At 38.6% G+C, this 23,105-nt stretch overlaps 1 protein-coding gene across 1 annotated transcript; it reads left to right on the forward strand.

The window, feature by feature from the left end:
• The first annotated feature begins 16,790 nt into the window (after window positions 1-16,790).
• LOC121971239 (enolase-like) lies at window positions 16,791-21,905 on the forward strand. Its single transcript, XM_042522403.1, has 17 exons — window positions 16,791-16,949; window positions 17,178-17,241; window positions 17,548-17,612; window positions 17,805-17,852; window positions 17,950-18,036; window positions 18,125-18,205; window positions 18,282-18,383; window positions 18,462-18,542; window positions 18,629-18,703; window positions 19,497-19,559; window positions 19,638-19,718; window positions 19,859-20,053; window positions 20,144-20,194; window positions 20,665-20,753; window positions 20,821-20,872; window positions 20,958-21,014; window positions 21,577-21,905. Exons 1-17 carry the CDS (start codon window positions 16,884-16,886, stop codon window positions 21,655-21,657), a joined length of 1,338 nt encoding a protein of 445 aa, XP_042378337.1. The 5' UTR covers window positions 16,791-16,883; the 3' UTR covers window positions 21,658-21,905.
• Window positions 21,906-23,105: the final 1,200 nt, after the last annotated feature.

Consider the following 23,105-nt stretch of genomic DNA (forward strand, 5'->3'; position numbering starts at 1 on the left):
GAGATGTTTATCTTTTGATAAGAATAAAACATGGATTTTTGAGTAATTGTCTTTACGCACCAAGTTTAGAAAGAACTAGTTTTCAGTTTCTAAACTATTCAAAGAACTTGATATTCTGTCTCTTTTAATAACAAAGTTGTTATTAAGAAAAAGAGGGAAGTTATCTGTTCTGGTATGTTGGTTGGCAATTTATAAATCCAATAACTCTCATGATGCAACAAATGGAAATTAGTAACACATCCTCTAACTTTAAGAGAAAGTAACCTTCGGAAATGAACCAATTATATCTTTGGCATCTAAGGCTAGGTTATATTAACTTGAGTAGGATTCATTGGTAGCTGATGAACTTTTGGGTTCATTAGTAGTGGAAATCTTTCCAACCTGCGAGTCTTACTTGGAAGGAAAAATAACCAAGAAGCTTTTAAGTCTAAGGGGTATGAAGTCAAAGATATGTTGAAATTGGTTCATTCTGATTTGTGTGATCCTATGACTATCCAGACAAGAGGTAGTATTGAATATTTCGTCTATGTTATAGACAACTATTCAAGATACAAATAAATTTACTTAATGTACTGCAAGACTAAGTACTTTGATTAGTTCAAAGAGTACAAGGCTGATGCGGAGAAATGTTAAAGTAAAAGTCACTATGGTAAGATCGTAGTGGCAAGTACCTCTTGGGAGAATTTAGGAGTCACTTATCAGAAGTAGGGATTCAATCCCAACTAACTGCATCTGGTACACCCCAACAGAATGGTGTAGAAAAAGGAAGGTATAGGACTCTTATGGAAATAAGTAAATTGATGAGTTATTTAAAATATTATCAAAATCATTTTAAGGATATACTTTGGAAACGGAAATGAATATAGTACATTCCAAAGACAGAACTCTCTACTCATATAGAATTGCTGAATAGGCGTAAGCCTATTTCGAATCATATTTGGATTCGGGTAGTCCAGCACATATGCAGAAGAGAGACAATGATAAGTTGGACAGGAATTCACTTGTTTGTGGATTATCCTAGAGAAATGAAAGTAGGTTTATAGTCTTAAAAATCAGAAGGTCATTGTTAGCATCAATGACCGATTTTTAGAAAAGGACTATGTAATAAACCATGTGCCCATAAGAAAATTTGTTCTTAAGGAAATAATAAAAGACATGTCTAATCTAGTACCAACTGTACAAGATGAGATATCATAAGGAAACTGCAACACGTATCACAAATGATATACAATTGCAGAAAGTGTCTTGTCGTAGTGGGAGGGTTGTTAGGCAACCTAAAAGGATTCATGTTTTGGGAGAGTTTTTGGACTCAATCCCTGGAGGACATGAACCTAATCTCCGGACATATGACGAAGCACTCCAAGATAAAGATGCAACATCTTGGCAAAGAGTAATGAATAACAGAATTAGAATATATGTATTCTAATAAAATCTGGAAGCTTGTAGAAACACCAAATGATGTAAAAGCCTTTGGGTGTAAAAAGGTCTATAATAGGAAAAGAGGGATAGACAGGAAGGTAGAAACTTTCAAAAGCAAGGCTAGATGAAAAAGAAAACTTTTTCACTGGTAGCCATGCTTAAGTCTATCCGGATTCTTTTATCTATTTGGCAAGTAGATGTCAAGACAGCATTCCTTAATGGAAGTCTTGAAGAAAGCATCCATATAAAGCAACCAGAAGGATTCATTGTAAAGGGCTAAGAGAATCTTGTGTGCAAGCTCAATCAGTCTATGGACTGAGGCAAAGCTTCAAGGTCTTGGAACATCCGGTTTATCAAAGTAATCCAGATCTATGGATTTAGTAACCGGATAAGTCTTGTGTATACAAAAGATGTGATGGAAACGTGGTGGTATTTCTTGTACTATACTTAGATATCATTTTTGGTAGTTGGAAACAATATCAAAATGTTGTCAGAAGTAAGAGTATGGTTGTCCAAACAATTCGATATAAAGGACTTGGGAGAATGTATATATTTTTGAGATCAAAATAATAAGGGATCGAAAGAAAAAAAATATATTTTACTTATCCCAAGCTTGATACATCGAAAAATCCTTGCTCGTATTAAGCATACAAAACTCCAAGAAAGGTTTCTTACCTTTTCAGGATGGAGTAACTTTATCTAAAGATATGTCTCTGTAGACATCAAAGGAGATAAAGGAAATAAAGGCAGTTCTTTATGCTAAGGCTGTTGGAAGCCTAATGTATGCTATGCACGAGATCAGAAATCTGTTTTGCCAAGGGCATAGTTAGCAGATATCAAAGTAACCCTGGACAAGGACAGTGGACTGCAGTAAAGCATATATTGTAGTGCCTTAGAGGCACTAGAGATTATATGCTAGCTTACAAGGCAGTTAATTTAGTCCTTGTGGGTTGCATAGATTTTGACTTCCAATCAGATAGGGACAATAATAAGTCAACCTCGGGGTTTTGTGTTTACTTTAGAGAGGTAAAGTCATAACTATGGAAGAGTCATAAGCATAGGTGTTTTTCTGGACTCCACCATAGAAGCTTAGTATATGGCAAGCCTCTGAGGTAGCCATAAAAGATGAATGACTCAATAACCTCAAGATAGACTTAGATATGATTTCTGGTTTGTCCAAAAATTATTACAATTTATTGTAATAATGTTGGTGCAGTAGCAAACTCGAAGAAACCATAAGTCTATAAGGCAAGTAAACACAATAGAGTGCAAGTACCACCCAATACGAGGAATCGTATAAACGAGGAGAAGTTGTTGCCGCCTAGATTGCATCAGGTGATGACCTATAGATCCTTTCACTAAGGTCCTTAAGGCAAGAGCTTTTGATGGGCATGTTGAAGGGATGGGAATCAGATGTATGGCAGCAGATATGACAGCTTAGTCTTTTAGTATAAGTGGGAGATTGTTAGAGTGTATACTAAAAGCCTAGCTTTTGGTATAAACATTTATCTAGAAATAGGAATCACATTGGTCAAATGACTACATTTATGATAAATGTAGTTGTTCAATTAATTTATATTGTAGATAACATGGTGTGTGGTGTCACACACAGAAGATCATGTTATCAGTACCTTATAAATTATAAACAGTAGCTCACGACCAAGATGGAAAGGAACAAACCATTGGAAGGTCGTAGTGTAATTAGGTATTAGTTTATCTTAACTATATAATTACACTAGTACACTTAAAGTGTATTGAGTAGGACCATTTGAGGTCGTTCCTTTTATACTGACTTAATAAAGGAACAAAAACCTCAGTTATTATGGAAGCGTGTGCTCTTAATCCTAATATAATAACAAGCATATATATTTGATATTTATTTCTTTAATTTATCAATGGGTGAGATTTAGTTCGATAAATCAATAAGCCCGATAAGTTGGGAAATGATATCACTTATAGTGTGTGTTGTTGATTATAGAAGGAAACTGTGTCCTAGTGATCTAGGTTGAGAATGTCCCCAAGAGGAGCTCATAAGTATTGTCATGTTAAACCCTGCAGGTGGACTTAGTCCGACATGACGATGAAGTTGAGTGATACTACTCTTGGAGCTAGATATTAATTAAGCGAGTTGTCAGTAACTTACTTAATTAGTGGGCATTTGTTATCTTAAACACAGGGAGGCTAACACACTCATGATAAGAAGGAGCCCAAAATGTAATTTGGGATTGGTGCGATAGTTCAATAATAGTTCTCTAGTAGAATGAATTATTATTGATAAAATTAAGTTGTGTGTTCGGGGCGAGCATGGGATGCTTAATTTTATCTGGAGACCAAAACCAATTCCTCCTCTCGGTCTCTATCGTAGCCTCTTAATTATAGAGTACTATACCCACCTATACCCACCTTCTTACCCATCCTATAGGGGTCGGCCAAGCTAGCTTGGAGACCAAGCTAGGGTCGGCCATGGGTATGTTCATGGGTGAATTCATGTGGCCGGCCCTATTAAATAAAAAGGAATTTTAAATTTTAAAATTTTTCTTATGTGGATAATATAATTTAAAAGAGAGTTTAAAAATTTAAATCCTTCCTTTTATAAGATTCTACAAAAGATTAAGAGAAGAGTTAAAATCTCTTTCCTTATTTGTAGATTAAAAGGTTGATTTTAATTTTGGTAAAAACTTTCCTTTTAATTATATTCATGATTTAAAAGAAAGTTTAAAAATTAAAAATTCTCTTTTATTAGTTTCTACAAAAGATTAAGAAAAGATTTAATATCTTTCCTTATTTGTAGATTGAAGGGAGATTTTAATTTTTAGAGATAACTTTTCTTTTTGAAAATTATCCACATGTTTAAAAGAAAGATTTTAATTTATAAAATTTCTTTTTATTAACCAATCATGAAGGGATTAAAATCATTGGAGAAATTTTTATAAATTTCTAAAAATAAATTAGGAAGTTTTAATTTTTGTTTTAATTAAAACTCTCCTTGTTTTGGGGAGAAGAGTGGTCGGCCATTATAATTTGAAAAGAGAAAATTATTTTAATTAAATAAATTTTCCTTTTCAATGGCAAAAGAATTAAGGAAATTTTTATTAAATTTTCCTTATTTGCCAAGACCAAGGATTATAAAAGAGGGGGTAGAGGAGGCTTCAAAGTGAACGACTCTATTCTATTTTTCCTCTCTTTTCTCCTTGGGTGTGGCCGGCCCTTTCTTTCCTCTCCTCTCCTTTGTGTGGCCGAAACCTTCTCATGGTGGAGATAGCTTTGGTGGCCGGATCTAAGAAGGAGAAGAAGGAGAGAAAAGAAACCTCTTTTCTAGCATCCCTTGGAGCATGGTGGTGGTGGCCGAACCTCTTCATCCTAGGAGAAGTTTTGATGGCCGAAACTTGTAAGGAAGAAGAAGGTGCTTGGTGGTTCTCATCTCGGAAGATCGTTGCCCACACAACGTCCGAGGTTAGAAGAGGAATACGGTAGAAGATCAAGAGGTCTTTCTAAAAGGTATAACTAGTAATTTTTCTTTCTGCATCATACTAGTTATTTTTGGAAATAATACTAAATACAAGAGGCATACGATTCTAGTGTTTCGAATTTGTTTTCGATATAGTGTTTCTTTGTTTTTTTTTTGTGATTTGATTGTTCTTTTCGGTTGACCTAAAGTTATTTTAGGAAATTAAATATTAGCTTTCTAAAAAGGTTTTGTCTAGTCGGTGGTGGTTGCTCCCATATCCAAGAAGGTCGTGTGCCTCGCCACGTCAGTACTGGGAACCAATTATGGAAATTAATATTTAATGGAATTAATAACTTAAGGTGATTTAGGTCGAACGTGTTAAGTTCCGCAGGAGACCCAAGTCAAAACCTAAAAGAACAAATAGATTAAGTTTTGGATCAAACGTGTTAAGTTCCGCAGGCGATCCAAAATTTAATTTAAAAGAACACATGGTAGCTAGGAAAAGGTTCAGACCTTTGTACAAAATTTTTATACAGTGGAACCTCTAGGTTTTCCGAGTAGCAACCAACAATTCATCCTTTCATTTCTGAAGTTTGTAGGTATTTTCACATCCCGTTATCGCAGTTGGTGCCTAATTCATTTAGGTTACTGTGCAGGATTGTGGTACTATTTCGTGTGTATGAGATTCCTCTTCTACCTCGTATTTTCCAATATTTTTATTATCCTAAACTATACGAACCGGGCGTCTTCCTTTTTCAAGCATGAGTGGGTGCTATCTATTTTTAGAAGATTCCCACATCCAACAAGGGTTGGAAGTCTCACTACTTCTATGTCTGATTTCCCGGCCAACCCACTTTTTTAATCGGTTGGTAGATAGATCTACCAAACTTCCTTAGGCTGAAAAGATACCGATGGGAGCCAACTTAACTCCAGGCAGCCACGCAGCTGACTGGTCTGAAATACCATATATACATGCTTCTGTTGGAGGGCGTCTTGTATATATTCGGGTTGAGTCTCATCCGAGCTCGGTTGTCTTACTCTTTTATCAATTCCTTTTTTCCTTCTATCGTTTTTGAATCTAACTAATTTTTTTTTATCTTTTTGCAGCCTAAGTCATGTTAAAAGCATTGCTTATCGGCTCCGGCAAGGTAACTGATGACGAAGTTGAGGTTAGGGGAGCGTCTAAGTTGGAGAGTCGTGGGTTTTTGCCAGTCGGGCCCTCTAGAGAGTAGATCGACCAAGTAGAGGCGAGCTGGGTGACAGCCAGTGACGCCACAGCTAACACCGGCAAGCTGTCTCCCGAGCATCCTTCCATGGTGCTCATAGTCGATTCGTTAGAATTAGCCACATCCGGTGAACCACTAATCCGGCATCAACGTCGAAAAAGGCTCTAGTCAGAGGCGTCTTCCTGCTTAGAAGCTTCTCTTCCACAAACCTCTGCGGTCGCATTGGCCTCGCGACCCCCATCAGAACAGGATGAGAGTTCTTCCTCTGCAGTCCTTAAGAGGATAACCGGTCTACTAACTCCCTCATCATCTGATCGAACTCCTTCTTTGTCTAAGCTACCGACTGGGGTGACCATAGCGCAACCAATCTCCTATCTGATGCCCCCACCGGCCAACCCATTGGCCCCTATATTTATTATCCATTCCTCTCCACTATCCAAGTCCGGGCAACTTCAGAGCGCACAGATCCTAGCGGCACAGGCATATAACGATAGTTATCAACAATTTGATAATTGTCAACTGATAGCTGGCATCATCCAGATGACGTCAGGTCGTGCTCCTCCAAACACAAGATCAGAATACAGAGGCCCTTAGCCCAAACCTGGGCAAATGCCAGGGTGAGGGTGGTGACCATTTCAAGCAGGTGAGCTGGCTGACAGCTTCAGCCTGAAATCTACTAGGGTAAGCTCCTCCCAGTTTTCACTTTTGTTCTTTCTAGGTCGGACTTAATTGACTTTTTTCTCTATCCATATAGATTTGGGTGGAAAACTTAGCTCTGTGCCAGAGACAGGTCCACCTAGGACATTCCGCGCTGATGAGCTGGATGACAGCTTCAGCCAAAAATCTACTAGGGTAAGCTCCTCTCAGTTTCACTTTTGTTCTTTCCATGTCGGACTTAATTGACTTCTTTCTCTATCCAGATAGTTTCGGATGGAAAGCCTGACTCTGTGCTAGAGACTGGTCTACCTAGAACATGAAAATAAGCTGTTGTAGGCCTTGGTCGGGGAAATAAGCACTTCGCAAGCTCTAGTTGAAAAATTAACTGCCAAAGTTACTCAGCTAAAGGATAACTTGGAGAGAACATCTGAGCAGCTATTGAACTCCGAGTGGGCTCTGCCCATGGAAAAGGACAAAACCCATGACTAGGTTATCGAGCCAGAAAAGCTTAGGAAACAAGCCCACAACTTTGAGCGAAGATCAGCTCGGCAAATGCTCAAAAACTTAGGGTCATTGAAGATTTAGATATCAAGAACAAAGAGGCCCAAGTTCTGACCAAAAAATTTGAGGAAGTCGAAGTCACCTTGATCACAGAGCAAGTTGGTCACACGACCGAGCAAGCAGGCCATGAACTCTAGCTCGGTGGACACAAAAGAGTAATCGACGAAAAAGATGTCGAGTTGTGATCATTGAAGGTCGAACTTGCTAAGTACACGAAGGAGGAGCCCGACCGGTTGGAAACCTTCAGGGTGGAGTACCTTCTCTCCAAGGATTTCAACCAGATGCTAACCGATTTGACCCTCTGGTTGTTCGATTATGGCATTGATAGGACCCTTCGGTAGCTAAAGGAGGGCACCTATCTTTTGGCTGAGGTTTTGATAGCATTCATCAAGAGGGCAAAGATCGTGGAAACGTTCCAAGACGATGTGGTTGTCGATCTGGCCTAGTTTTCTTTTTTCTTTTAAGTTAGTCGACCATTTTTTTTTGTAAAGACTAAGTACTCTTTGTAGAAATTTTCTAAGTTTGGTTCAATGCAAGCTCGTCCTATGCTTTAAAGTTCTTGCCCTGTAAATGTGCTAACTTATAGCTTGCATCTTCGAGACTTAATCTTTGATCCATTTAGCATGAGAGCTCAGCTCACTTATAATTCGGTCGATCGGCTCGAGAGTGTGGGATACTTGGCATGAGAGGTTTACTCACTTATAACTCGGTCGAACGACGTGAGAGTTTGGAAGCGTGAGAGCATGCTCATTTATAACTTGATCAATCGACATGAGAGTCTGGGAGAGTGCGAGCATGCTCAATTATAACTCAACCGAATGACACAAGAGTCTAGGGAACTTAACATAATGGCTTTGCTCGCTTATAACTTCGATGAACAACTCGAGAGTTTGGAGGCGTGAGAGCATGCTCACTTATAACTCTGTCGAATGGTACAAGAGTCTGGGACACTTAGCGCGAAGGCTTTGCTCACTTATAACTCAGTTGAATGACGTGAGAGTTTAGAGGTGTGAGAGCATACTCACTTATAACTCGGTCAAACGACACGAGAGGCTGGGACACTAGCGCGAGAGGTTTGCTTACTTATAAGTCGATCGAACGGCACAAGAGTCTGGAGGCGTGAGAGCATGCTTACTTATAACTTGGCCGAATGACATAAGAGTTTAGGATACTTAGTGCGAGGACTTTGCTCGCTTATAACTTGGTCAAACGACGCGAAAGTCTGGAGACGTGAAAGCATGCTCACTTATAACTCGATCGAACGACATGAGAGTCTAGGACACTTAATGTGAAGGCTTTGCTTGCTTATAACTCAACTAAATTGCACAAGAGTCTAGGACACTTAGTAATTTTTCATTTAAATTTTCCTGCATTCATAGAATAATATTTTTACAATTTTCATAAATTCAATTACAAACTTACTACCCAACTCGATAAGGCTGCAGATGGTTTGCACTCCAAGGCCAATTCAAATTTCTTCCATTTTCATCTTACCAATAATAAGATCATGAACTGAGCTTTTGTACCACTTTATATGGCCCACCCCATGGAGCCTCCAGCTAGTTAACGCCGCCGACTGGTTTGATCTTTTTCACACTAAGTCGCTGACCTGAAAAGACCTTGGGATAACCTGCCTGTTGTAATTTTAGTTCATTCTCTGTTGGTACGCCATTAACCGAATGACTGGTTTATCTCTGATTTCTTCTATTAAGTCTAGCTCCATAAGACGCCGATCGAAATTTTCTTCGTCGTATAGTCATCTCCGATCGGACTCCATGCTAATTTCGACCGGTACTACTGCTTCTCCCCCATATACTAAGTGGAACAGGATTATGTTAGTGACTTCTCGAGGCATGGTGCGGTAACCCCATAGCATGCTTGGCAGCTTGTCGACCCAGCTTCTCCTCATGTGGTTGAGTCGAGTTCTGAGTCCTTAGATTATTTCTTTATTCGTAACTTTCGCCTGGCCATTACTTTGCTGATAGATCACTGAAGTGAAAGCCTGCAGAATTACGCATCATTCTCTAAGCCTTCATCCTTGAAATTGTCTTCCATTGTCAGAGACAACCTTGTGAGGATTGCTGAACCAACACATAATATTTTGCTATAAGAATTTAATAATCATTTGCTCGATTATCTTAGCGAGCGATTTAGCCTCCACATATTTAGAGAAGTAGTTCGCAACTACAAGGATAAATTTCCTCTGATCGATCACCATAGGGAAATGTCTGACAATATCCATGCTTTACTGGTCGAACGGGCAAGAGACAATAGATGCCTTCAACTCTTCTATAGGTCGGCGCGGTATGTTCTGATGTCTCTGATATGATAGACAAGTTGTTACTATCCGAGCGGCATCTACTTGCAAGATGGGCCAAAAATACTCAACCATAAGATTTTCCAAGCTAGTGAATGGTTGACCGGATGACTGCCATAAAAGTCTTGGTGTACTTCTTGCAAGATGTACTGAACATCTTCCGATCTGATACATTTGAGTAATGGCCTCGAAAAAGCTCTCTTGTATAAGTGATCTCCTATTAATGTGAACATCCCAACCCTTTTTTTTATCCATCGACCCTACTCTCGGTCGACCGGTGCGATGCTCGATTGGAAGAACTCAATCAAAGGCGTCCTCCAATCACTTGGTGCTCCTATTTCAACCGCTCTCTCAATATGAGCTACCAACACCACCTGCTCGATCGACCTGTCCAGCGCCACGGGGCTTAAAGAACTTGCTAGCTTGGCTAGCTCGTCTACATATTGGTTGTCTGCCTAAGGGGTCTTTTGCATGATTACCTCTTGGAATCCTGCCTTTAACTTTTCAAAAGCCTTGGCATACAATTTTAGTCTGGCATTATTTATTTCAAAAGTACCTCAGAGTTGCTGGGCTTCTAGTTGGGAATCCGAGTGGATAACAACTCATATGGCTCCCACATGTCTGGTTGCTTGCAGATCGACGATCAAAGCCTTGTACTCTTCCTCATTACTTATGGCACGGTAGTCTAGTTGAACGGACAGTTGCATCCTGTCTTCTCGTGAAGATATCAAAAGTATTCCCACTTCACTGTCTTGCCGAGTGGATGATCCATCCATAAATACTTTCCAAATCGCCTCTGACTCGGAGTTTTGTATTTCAATCATAAAATCAGCTAAGGCTTGGACCTTTATCGTCAATCTGGGTTGGTATTGTAAATCAAATTTACTTAGCTCCGTAGTCCACTTGATTAGCCGTCCGGACGCCTCTAGGTTGAGGAGAACTCTCTCTAGTCTGCTGTTAGTTAACACGATTATAGGATGCAAGAGAAAGTAAGGGCGTAACCTCCGAGCGACCAGGGCCAGCCCATACGTTAGCTTCTCAAGACAGGTATAGCAACATTTGACATCTTTTAATAAATAACTTAAGAAGTACACCGACTTTTGTTTATTATCGCTCTGTCATACCAACGCTGATCCGATCGCTCGCTCTGTGGAAGATAAGTATATCCAGAGAGACTCGCCAGTGATAGACTTTACAAGTATAGGTAAAGAAGATAAATAATTCTTGAGTTCCTTCAGTGCCCTGTCGCATTCAGCGTCCCATTGGAATTTGGTAGCTCGACGCATAATCTTGAAAAATGGTAGGTTTCGATCGAACGACTTAGAGATGAATCTTGATAGAGCCGTAATTCATCTGGTCAACCGCTAAACTTCCTTCAAGTTGCGAGGTAGGGGCATGTCTTGCAGTACTTTCACTTTGCTAGGATTAGCTTCGATCCCTCGCTTAGTTACAATATAACCGAGGAAGTATCCGTTCCTTGCTCAGAATAGACACTTGCTGAGGTTGAGCTTGACACCATATTTTCTCAAGGTTCGCATGTCTCTTTGATATCTACACACAAGTCAGCAGCTTAGAGGGATTTTATCAACATATCATCGACGTATACTTCCATATTTCTATCGATCTGTCTCTAGAACACCTTGTTCATCAATCTTTGGTAGGTACTCCGACATTCTTCAACCTGAACGACATGACATTAAAACAGAAGGTTCCATCTGTCGTGATGAAGCTGGCCTTCTCTTAATCTTCCTTGGCGAGTGAACCTTGATGGTAACCCTGATATGTGTCCAACATGCATATCAACTCGCAACTCACCATGGAGTCTACCATTTGATCGATGCACAACAAAGGGTAGTAGTCATTCGGACATACCTTATTTAGATCCCTGAAGTCGATGTAGACCCGTCACTTGTTACTCGACTTTGAGACTAGCACCACATTGGTGAGCCAACTCGGGAATTGTACTTCCCGGATATGCCCTGCATCTATCAACTTCTCCGCCGCCGCTTGGATAATTTGATTTTGCTTCAAGCTGAAATCCTTTTTCTTTTACTTTACTGGCAAAGCGTATGGTCAGACGTGCAACTCATGTTGCGATATTATTGATGAGATACCTGGGAGCTCATGAGTGTTGGTGCAATATTCCCTAGGTTAAGGTTGACCTGGTTGACTAAGCTTGAGAAGGCTCAAGCTTTAGTCTTGATATTTGGGTTTCGATGTTTGACAATACATGGAAACTGATAATACATGGAGATTGTAGGTGCAATCATTCATTTGGGAAGATTGTTGATACAATTCTCCTCTGGTTAAAGTTGACCAGTTAGATGTGAAGAAGAGTCAAGTAGCTCAAGACTGACTGGATACTTAACTGAGAAGTCCTGGTGAGTGAAGCCAGGCAGTTGAAAACTCCTGGTGAGTGAAGCAGGTGAAAGACCTAGTGAGCGAAGTTAGGAAGAGGAGAAGTCCTGGTGAGTGAAGCCAACCAGTTGGAAAATCTTGCTGAGTAAAGCCAGGTGAAAGACCTAGTGAGTGAAGCTATGCAGTATGAAAATCCTAGTGAGTGAAGTTAGGTGAAAGTCCTAGTGAGTAAAGTCAGGCAAATGGGAAACCCTAGTGAGTGAAGTTAAGTGAAAGTCCTAGTGAGTGAAGCCAGGCAGATGGGAAGTCCTAGTGAGTGAAGCTAGGCAGAAGGGAAATCCTGGTGAGTAAAGCCAGGCACGTGGAAATCCAGGTGGGTAAAGGTTGACCGAACACCTGGTATTGAGAAGTCCAAGTAGGTCAAAGGTTTGACAGGATACTTGGTGAGAAAGTCCTAGCAGGTCGAGGGTGACCGGATGCTAGGCATGATGTTCCAACAGGTCATGATTGACCAAATGTTGGGTTTTAGGGGTTTGAGACTTGATTATGACAAATCAAGTTTATTTAATCGATCAGCCGATTGATTGAATCATGTCCAATCGATCGACTGATCGATTGGACTGGTGTCGTGACAAAAGCTTCTCCCAATCGATCACCCGATCGATTGAGAGCCTCCAATTGATCGGTCAATCGATTGGGAAGCTGTCGCGCGATTGCACAGAAGCCCTCCCAATCGATCACCCGATCGATTGGGTGCCTCCAATCGATCGAGTGATCGATTGAGAGGCAGGAAATCACGCGAGAACCCTGAATCAATCGAGCAATCGATTCAGGTGATTTCCAGAGAGCACGGAGACGCTCTGGATCGATCGACCGATCAATCAAAAGCCTTCCCAATCGATTCGGAGCAATCCAATCGATTGGGATCCAACCGTTGGCGCTGGATAAAGCCGTTGCGAGCGTTTTCTTCAGCAGACATTCGCCCGATTCATCACCGATCAACACAGCAATTTTTCCACAGCTCACAGCCAGTTCTTGGAGGCTCTTGGAAACTAGTGTTGGTGCACTTCCAAAGTTCAAGAGGCAACAACAAGCAAGAAGAAAGGCAAGCTAGGGTTCCTACCGTGTAAATCTTGTAAAGTTTACTATTTTATCAGCTTGTATTTTGTTCTTCTTGTGTATTTTTGTGTGTGAGTTATGTACCAGCTTCTCCGCCTTCGGTAGTTACCACAAAGGAGTATTTTCATAGTGGAGAGTGCGTGTCGTGTGTGGATCCTTAGATTAGTCACCTCTTCTTGAGGTGGATACCAAGTAAATCCTTTGTGTTAGTGTTGTATTTTTGTTTCTTGTATTTTCCGCTGCTTATCATCACCAAGAAGTAAGATGATGAGTGCACGACGATCTATTCATCCCCCCTCTCTAGCACATTTCGATCCTAACAAGTGGTATCAGAGTGAGGTCGCTCTTCACTGGAATCATCGTCGGAAGGGGCAACAAGGCTAGAGGGTGAAGAAGTTTGAGCAAATTTCATTAAGTCAAAGCTTTCATCAAAAGGCTCAACTTCAAGATGGAATTCGAAGATGGACTCGGATTTGACACGAGGGTGCCTCCACCATTCACAATGACGAGCTTCGATTCTTAGAAATCAAGAATCGAAAATTTTCTTATAATAGAGATAGAGCAAGGTTTGCTCTAATGGAAGGTTTTGAGGCTCCAACAAATTCAAAAGGAAGAATTCTCAAGAGGAGCAAGTGGAGCTAAGAACAAATCCAAAAATGTGAGGCTAATGATAAAGTGACCAAGCTATTGGTCAATTTATTGCCGAGCAACATCTTGGAGCAAATTGGAGAATTTAAATATGCCAAAGAGCTATGGAGCAAATTTGCCAAGTTTTATGAAGAACCCTCCACTGCACGAAATAAAGATGAATTCAAAGAGGGAAACTCATTGGAGCAAGACCAAGAGGAAGATGTCTCCGAGGTTGAGAGGTGCCCAACACCGAAGGAAGAAGAAGAAAGTCCATCCTCAATAGAGCACGAAGATAAAGGTAAAGGAGTGTACTCCTTATTTCATGTGCATGAGGATTTGGAAGTTGAGAGATGCTTAACATCCGATGTTGAAGAGGAAGAAGCCTCCACCTCTAGGATTGAGGGGGAGAGACCTTCATTGATACCGGATCAAGAAGAAGGAGAAGCTTCTAAATCCGGGTCAAGTGGAGAATAAGATGATGCATCCTCCAAAAATCAAGAGACATCAAATGGAGGATCAAGTGTCATCCCTACATGCGAAGGTATAAATATTTCAATTAAAATTAAAAATCACATTATATGTTTTGAATGCAGGGAACATGGGCACTACAAGAGTAAGTGCCTAAATTGGCCAAGAAGAAGGACCAAGTAGCACAAAAGGGCAAGGAGAAGCCCAAGGAGACCGCTCCCACAACAAAGAAGAGCAAGGAGCACATTGTGTGCTTTTTATGCAATCAAAAAGGGCATTACCGAAGTCAATGTCCTGAGGGGAAGAAAGCGGTCAAAGCTAAATGAGGAAGCACAAGTCAAGGGGAAGCTTCCAAGGTAAAAATGAAGGTATCATTTATTGAGTATACTCCTTTAAATTATGGTAAAAAACATGCTAATTCTAATTTATATCATTTTAATGTCATTTACCATAAAAATAGGAAGCATGATAAAATTAAAGAAAATTATGTAGCCTATCATGCTAAAACCACTCAACCTAAGGTTAGAAGGGTAGAAAATAATTTAGGAAATAACTCTAAAGATTCTAGGTATTTGCCTAAGAAAAAGAAAAATCAAGGTATTAGTGAAAAATCTAAGGTTGAGGTATTATGGAGAGGAAATCAAGTCTTGAGGTCAAGACTTGAAAAATTGGAGAGGACCCTTTAAAGAATTACAAATGAAACACAAGGGTCCAAGAATCATAAACTAGGTCTAGGAAAACAACAAGTGTCATCCAATGGTCATAGGGGTTTGAGATACAAACCTAAAACCAAGAAGGATGTGTCTTCTTATTATAAGGTTCCATATAGCTATGTAATCAACTCTAGGTCTAGTGGTCAACTTAAAAATACTAGGGAAGTTATCCCTAAGAGTATTTTTTGTGACAAATGTGACTAAGACTTCAAAGAAGTCTAAGAAAGTCACTAAGAAGGTCACAAAGGAAGCAATTCCTAGAGTTAACATAGAACATAGAGGTCGACCTACAAGTAGAGATGAACAAAGTATACATCACATACCTTCTTTTACAAATGCATCCACTTCAGGATATAGGGTCTCTCAACCGACTGCAACATTTCAAGAAAGAGGAAGACGTGGAAGAGGGTCAAAGGTTCACAGTACTCAAACGACCCATGATACTCTCCAGTTTCACCCATTCATGATACTTATATTGAGAAATTATCTGTGCCTCTGCAGTGTTATATTTCTCACACTATTGACGTTCAACCTAATGGTCATTGTGAATTCAGGGTAATGCCTGCACTGATTGAGTATGGTGAAAAAGGTTGGTTTCAAGTACAATTCGAGCTTATAGAAGAGATTCAACAAAATAATGATTTATATGATCAACTTTATCTAAATCGAAATTTGGTAACCAATCTATTATTCTCATTGAATTGGTTTGAGCCGTGGGCACTATAAATGTATTGAATGGACTCTATACCTTTGGGGATTGACATCGCATCAAGGTACAATATTGTACTGTATACATTTAGTGAGAATGTTGGGAGTTGTTTTACTCACTTGCCATTAATAACTCCAGTTCCAAACCAAGAACGTTGAGAAAATAACTATTGTCCATGTTGACAATCACTTCGTGCAAGTTTTGTTACACCCTCATTACCCTGTACCACCTATTCCAACGTAGTGGTAGCAATATTCATCGTATGAAGTTAACGGATGAGTCACTCGTTATATAACACGTGTTAATTTGTGATACAAAGTAATAGGTACATTATCAAACGTGTCGGGAGCAGAATTTGAAGGCAATATTGATTAAAATTTATATTTTTATATATTTTTGCGTATTTTTTGTAGTATTACATGTACTTTTCATTTAAAAAAAATATTTGTTCCTACGTTTAAATGTGTTTACTGTTAATTGTTAGTATTTTTATTAGTTTTATATGTATATAATTTTTATTTTTGATCAATATTTTTATACTTTTTAAAATTTTTATAAATAATAATTTCTAAAATTTACAACTAAAAAATAAACAAAAGATTACAAACATATAATAAAAAAAATTATTAAAAAAATAAAATCGATAAAAATTTAAAGAACGGGTTAAAAAATAAGCAAAGCTAAAAAAAAATGAATAAGGCTATAAGCATAAGTAATTTTAAAGTGTGAGGTGGGGCCGGGAGGGGGTGTGTCAAAAGGGGTGCGAAAAGTATGTCACAAATTCAATCTCCCAAATATGAGAATGAATCATTAGTCAGTAAAATGAGAAAAATAAAAATCTCATTTATATCTCTCACTCCTATTATTTTCATTTCCATTTTTTCCACGAATCAAGCAGACAAGCACCCATGAGTTTTTTTTCATATAAGTTATGTATATAATATAATATTTTATATATCTTAAGCAGATTTTCAATTTTAATCTATAAAAATTCCATGAAATTTAATTATTGAATACTTAAATCTGATTTAAATATAAATAAAAAGTATTTTAGAAAAATCATCAATAATTGAATTTATACGGTCGAATATTCGCCGCATCAGAGTCGGAGTCTACGAGATCGCTCGTCCATCCACCGATCCCGTCCATCCACTGTTACACTATATAAGAGGCCTCAGGGCACGCAAGCTTGAGCCGCAAGCAACTCAGTTTCCACTCACTTTCTTCTCCGATTCAAATCCATCAAAGCGAGAGAAGCATGGTGGCGATCAAATCCGTCAAGGCTCGTCAGATCTTCGACAGCCGCGGAAACCCAACCGTCGAGGTCAGATTCTCTTCCTCCTCTCTTTCTCTCTTCGATTGGTCATCTATGTTAGGGTTTTGGATTTTGTGCTTCTGCGATCATCATTCGCGAGAGGTTTCGCGATGTTGATGATCTCTTGTGTTGGATCTAATTTATCCATTTGGGATTTTGAGAATTTGATGTTGTTTGACTGAAAAAATAATCCAAATTCTTCGCTATATTAATTGTCGATGTGGTTTTTTGCTTCAGGTTGATGTTACATGTGACAATGGGATCTTTGCGAGGGCTGCCGTACCCAGTGGTGCATCCACAGGTAACCTATTATGTCAAGTCGTTGACGTGTGGTTAGGCGCACTTCTATATTGCTGATTCTTCTTTTTTAATATTTGCTCCCTTGTTGTATTTCAGTTTTTCTAGTAGTGTATCAAGGCGATTAGTATTGCAATTCAGCGATTTAAATATTTATAACCACCATCGAAAGTCGAAACTTATGCTAGAAGGCTGAACACATTTATTGTTCTGGTTATTAATGATGAGTTTCGGATAGGTAGATTGTAACATTTCTCTAATTTACTGTTATTGTTTTAAAACTACTAATTAGAAAGTGTTGCAATCGAAGGTGTATATGAAGCACTGGAGCTGAGAGATGGAGGATCAGATTATCTTGGAAAGGGTGTCCTCAAGGTTCTTGTTTTTTCCTCTTTAAATTAGCTTAATCCTTGTCTCTTGAGTTGTATTTCAGTCCATGGTTCTCCAAAGATGTCAGCATCTGATTTACACGTTCTCAATATTGATTGAATATTTGACTGCACCTATGGATTTCTTTTTTATGTTGTTCGATGATATGATAAAAAATGTTTATCCATACTGTCTTAGGCCGTTGAGAACGTGAATAAAATAATTGCTCCAGCATTGATAGGCAAGGTATGCCAAATGTCCTTAATTTTTCTCCTAGTCGTATTTTATTCCTTCCATTATACTGTATAAGTCTAACAAATATGAATGTTTAAACTTGTTGCAGGATCCTACTGAGCAAGCACAGATTGATAACTACATGGTCCAACAACTTGACGGCACTCAAAATGAGTGGGGATGGTGCAAACAGAAGGTGAGCTTCTCTATTGTCATTGGTATTACGCCATTATTATTTATTTAGTTTGAATAATTTGTTATTTGGTTCAATGTTGTTGCTTCAGCTTGGTGCCAATGCCATATTAGCAGTATCCCTTGCTGTTTGTAAAGCTGGTGCAAGTGTGAAGAAAATTCCACTCTATCAGGTTGGAAAAATGGTTAGACTAGACTCTGAGTAACTGATAATGTTTTTATGTCTGATATTCTTTTTTTGGGTTGTAGCACATAGCCAATCTTGCTGGAAACAAGAACTTAGTTTTGCCTGTTCCGGCATTTAATGTGATCAATGGAGGATCACACGCAGGAAACAAGCTTGCTATGCAGGTTAGAGCCACGTGAGATATGAGTTTCACAAAATGTAAGGTATTCATGGTTCTTATCTTGGGTTTCTTGTTATACCAGGAGTTCATGATTCTTCCAGTGGGGGCTTCTAATTTCAAGGAAGCCATGAAGATGGGTGTAGAAGTTTATCACAATTTGAAGGTTAGTGTTGTGTTGTAACTTATTTAGCTATTTTATTAACACTTGTTTTAAGAACATTGGGATATAACTTTTTTTTTTGTTTTTAGGCTGTCATCAAGAAGAAGTATGGACAGGATGCGACTAATGTTGGAGATGAAGGTGGATTTGCTCCCAACATTCAGGTTTGATGCTCATATTCATTATTATGAGATTTTGTATGATTGATGTAATTTTCATGATGAATATATTATTACTTGTTTTAAAGTAATCTTATTTTCATGATAAATGTTGTAAAAAAATATACCATTGCACATTTGGAATTAAGCTAGCCGTTTGGGGATTGATTGGATTATTCAGCTGGATGTGTTTGTTGAGCATGGGGGCTTTTCTCAGTTGGCATGCTATCTTGGAACAAGTCAGATGGCCACTTTGAGTTTGGTGGATATTACTATCTTTAATTACTTGGTACCATCCAGCCCATCATATCCACCATGAGCTGGTCTCGTTAAGCTGCTGCTTAGACTTTTTGACATATATTCTACCTAATATAAAACTAATTGGAAATTGACATTGACTCAACATCTACCAATTAATCAAATAGAAGCTTGGGCATGACACGAAGCTACTCTTGTTATTAGTATGCTCAGCTAATTCTGGTTAACATGGAAGTGTTAAGAGCACAAGTAGCTATGGACGTACTGCTTGAACTGTTATTTCTTAGTCTCGATATACAACTAACTTATCAAAATCTTCTGTCAAGCTGCATTCACAATGTAGTCTTCCTAAGGATTTTCCTTTACATGATATAATTTTTTCTACCATAACTTATGGGAACTTAAAGTCTGTGCTTGAGTTGTTGGACAAGATTGTAACAAGGCATACTTGTTTATGAGAGACTTTAATTATAAGTTAAACTGCTTCATCTGCACTCTTTACTTTCTGTGGATTCTGATATTTCTTTCTTTGAAATTTCAGGAGAACAAGGAAGGTCTTGAACTTCTGAAGACAGCTATAGCTAAAGCTGGATACACTGGAAAAGTATGTACTATTACTATTATCATTTGTAAACTTATTCTTAAAGTTACATTATCTTATTGTGCTTGGGAATTGCTGCAGGTTGTGATTGGCATGGATGTTGCTGCGTCGGAATTCTATAATGAGAAGGATAAGACTTATGACCTCAATTTCAAAGAGGAGGTAAGCTTATTTTCGTTGGTTGATAGATTTAGGTGAATGACTTGCTACAATTTTAGACTCTTCAATATTCAGTTGCAATATTTTCTTCTAGATTCTCTGTCTTTCACTGTTCATGGTAACAAGAAAGTATGTTAATGCAGAACAATGATGGCTCTCAAAAAATTTCTGGAGACAGTTTGAAAAATGTCTACAAGTCCTTTGTGAGTGAATACCCAATTGTATCAATTGAGGATCCATTTGATCAGGATGATTGGACCCATTATACAAAGATGACAGAAGAGATTGGAAAGCAAGTGCAAATTGTTGGAGATGACCTACTTGTCACCAACCCGACAGTAATCTTTTACTTGGAAATTGCTAAAGACTCAGTTATCTTTTTTCCTCATTGAGATTTAAATTCCTTTTTGTTCAATTTATTTCTGCAGCGAGTTGCCAAGGCAATAAAGGAGAAATCCTGCAATGCTCTTCTTTTGAAGGTACTGCTTTTTACTAGTTGGCTATTTTTGTTCCTTGTTTTGAGAGAGAGAGAGAGGTGCTGTTTATGCGGAGGCCTTTGAGAAAAGAAATCAGCTTAGATCAACTTGAGGATATGTTCTGCTGACCGCGGGAGGCACAAAAGTATAGCTGATGCAAATCAGAGGAAAAAATGGAAATTTGACAGAATTGTAACAACAAGAAGCAATAAACGAATATAAAAAATGTAAATAAACAAACTGTGGATGAGAAAAGACATCTAAAATCGGGTTACGACCTTCCTACAAAGCTCCAGTTCTTTATATCTCGAACAACTTTTTTTTGAATTGTTAAGACTGGTATTTCATTTGTTCATTTGTTCATTTCCCCTTCATATTGAAGATGCGTTGGTCCTTAGCTATCTTGATGACAGAAGTTCCTATATCTGGTGTATCCGAGTAAGCAGTGTTTCTTTGTGTTCATGGTTGTTTAGGTAAATCAAATTGGGTCTGTTACTGAGAGTATTGAGGCTGTCAAAATGTCTAAGCAAGCTGGTTGGGGAGTGATGGCCAGCCATAGAAGGTATGTTCTTTGTTCATTTCTAGTCATTTTTAACTCTTCTTTTTAACTTGTCTTTTTCTTCTCACAGTGGTGAGACGGAAGATACTTTCATTGCTGATCTCTCAGTGGGTTTAGCAACTGTATGTACTTCAACTCAGATATTCCCCATGATTTCGTGGTATGTGCTTGTGTGATAAGTCTAATGTTTGAGAGTTTATCCAACAGGGTCAAATCAAGACTGGAGCTCCATGTCGATCGGAGCGCCTTGCGAAGTATAACCAGGTAAACTATATTGAGCCACTTGTAGTGTGATGTGGATATTATCATCATAGTGTAGTTATGTAACCTAGTCCTCCCGACCAATTTGGGTTGCCATTTGGAACAAATGCAAAAACAAAAAAAGGGCTTAACCCAGCTCTGGTGGTTGCATTCAATTATTCTGGGTATATGCCTATCCATTGAAGGGAAGGGAAGAAGAAGAGAAGTATCATTTTTTTCTTAACCTTGTTTGCTTGGATTAATAGAATAGAATTAAGAAATTTGAGACCATTGTTCACTTGGAGGGCAATTCAGGTTAAAGGATTTAAACCAATCTATATTCAACGTTCTTAAATTCTGCCAGGATCATGCAGCTTAGAAGGGCTCCTCGCTGTTAATTTTGATCACGGCATCTGAATACCTGTTAAACATCAAATCCTGGGGACAATCTCGCTTTAGTTTATCTTATGGGAATTCTCTCTTGTGGTCCAACAATTTAGTTTCGTTGACATCAAAGTATGTTCCGGCAATTCACTCAGTTGATCTTTCTTTTGCTGAAACCATTATTTTTGGGCGTTGCTTGCAGCTTCTGAGAATTGAGGAGGAGCTTGGCGCTGCTGCAGTTTATGCAGGAGACAAGTTCAGAACTCCCGTCGCGCCCTACTAAAAGGGCAACAAACACTTGGCCGAAGCTATAGGAGGCTGCTGTCCTTCAGCTGAGTTTTGATTTTGGCTTAGTTTTCAGTCGAAAAAAGTTTGGTCTTACTTCTGAGGAATAATTTCCGGCTTGACACGTTGCAACTGCCTTGTGTTGAGGCAATGGTTCTTTTCTTTTGAGTATGCTAAATCAGGTGATGAGTCTTGGAACCTGGAAACTTTTTACTAATATACCAAAAATAAACCTCTTAGCTCTAATGGAGAACAGTTGATGTTATTTGCATGATGAACCCCGTTTGCATCCGTTTATTGTCAGTTCTGGCAAATATTTTCCGTTGGCTATTTTAGCCAACTATTGACTTGAGACTTGCCATAGAATTTGCACTTGTTAAAAGAATTTGGGAACATTTTCAAGGGATACAAAATCAAATCTTCTCTTTTTTTTTGACACTTCGCTTTTTTTTTTAATTTTTATTTTTAGATAATTCAGATTTTAGTTTTTGAACTAACTAATTTTTAAAGTAGTTGATTAGTCTCATAAAAGTTTTTTTTATCGATGATTGTAATAAATTCAAGAAGTACTCAGGTTGAAGATCACTGACAATCGATCTCTGCAATTGATCCATTGTTCTAGGCCGTCATGCTTCACTCATATACTAGAATCATGGCCCACAAACATGATTAAAAATTGTGATTGTAATAAATTAAGGTCATGCTTCACTCATATACTAGAATCATGGCCCACAAACATGATTAAAATTTGTGATTGTAATAAATTAAGGAAGTATTCACATTGAAGACCACTAACAGTCGACCTCCACAATTGATCCATTGTTACAGGCCGTCATGCCTCACTCATATATTAGAATCATGGGCCACAAACATGATTACTCATGCTCCACTTATATACTAGAATTATGGGCCGCAAACATGACTGTTCCATTAGATAAGGGTAGTCTGACCCCACCTAGGTAATCGTACTTTGTGTCATTTACAATTTTCTTCCAAATAGAATATGTGCATGCTTCAAATCGGAATGCGGTGGGGGCGCTGGAGACGAACGATTTCACCTTTTACCACATGCTTCAAATCGGAATGCTCTTGAGTATCCACAAAGCGCCTTATCGCTGCACGATATCTCAGCTTCACTGATAATTCAATCACCGTATATATACCCTGCAGCATAGAATATAAACCCTATTTACTTGGGATATACGTCATATCTTTTACCACCACGCCTGAGGGCCGACACTTCGCATTCCTCCTGTATCTACATCGTGTTGTTACTTGGTTTGTGTTGTTAATAGAAAATTTAAATGTATAGTAATTCATTGAGCATGGAAACAATTTATTATGTAGTTTGCGAATTTGCATTGGAATAAATGTTTTGTATTAAAAATGAATTAGACATATTAATACTCACCGAGCTGCTGTTGTTAATTCTTATATTTCAAGAAT

Source organism: Zingiber officinale, chromosome 4A (genome assembly GCF_018446385.1).
Source record: "Zingiber officinale cultivar Zhangliang chromosome 4A, Zo_v1.1, whole genome shotgun sequence".
Taxonomy (NCBI): Eukaryota; Viridiplantae; Streptophyta; class Magnoliopsida; order Zingiberales; family Zingiberaceae; genus Zingiber; species Zingiber officinale.

What these genes read in the sequence shown, in the direction of transcription:
- LOC121971239 (XM_042522403.1), top strand. Translation starts at nt 16,884, where the DNA reads ATGGTGGCGATCAAATCCGTCAAGGCTCGTCAGATCTTCGACAGCCGC. An exon ending in ACCTCAATTTCAAAGAGGAG is followed by an intron (nt 19,719 to 19,858) that starts GTAAGCTTATTT and finishes ATGTTAATGCAG; the next exon opens with AACAATGATGGCTCTCAAAA. An exon ending in TACTTGTCACCAACCCGACA is followed by an intron (nt 20,054 to 20,143) that starts GTAATCTTTTAC and finishes TTATTTCTGCAG; the next exon opens with CGAGTTGCCAAGGCAATAAA.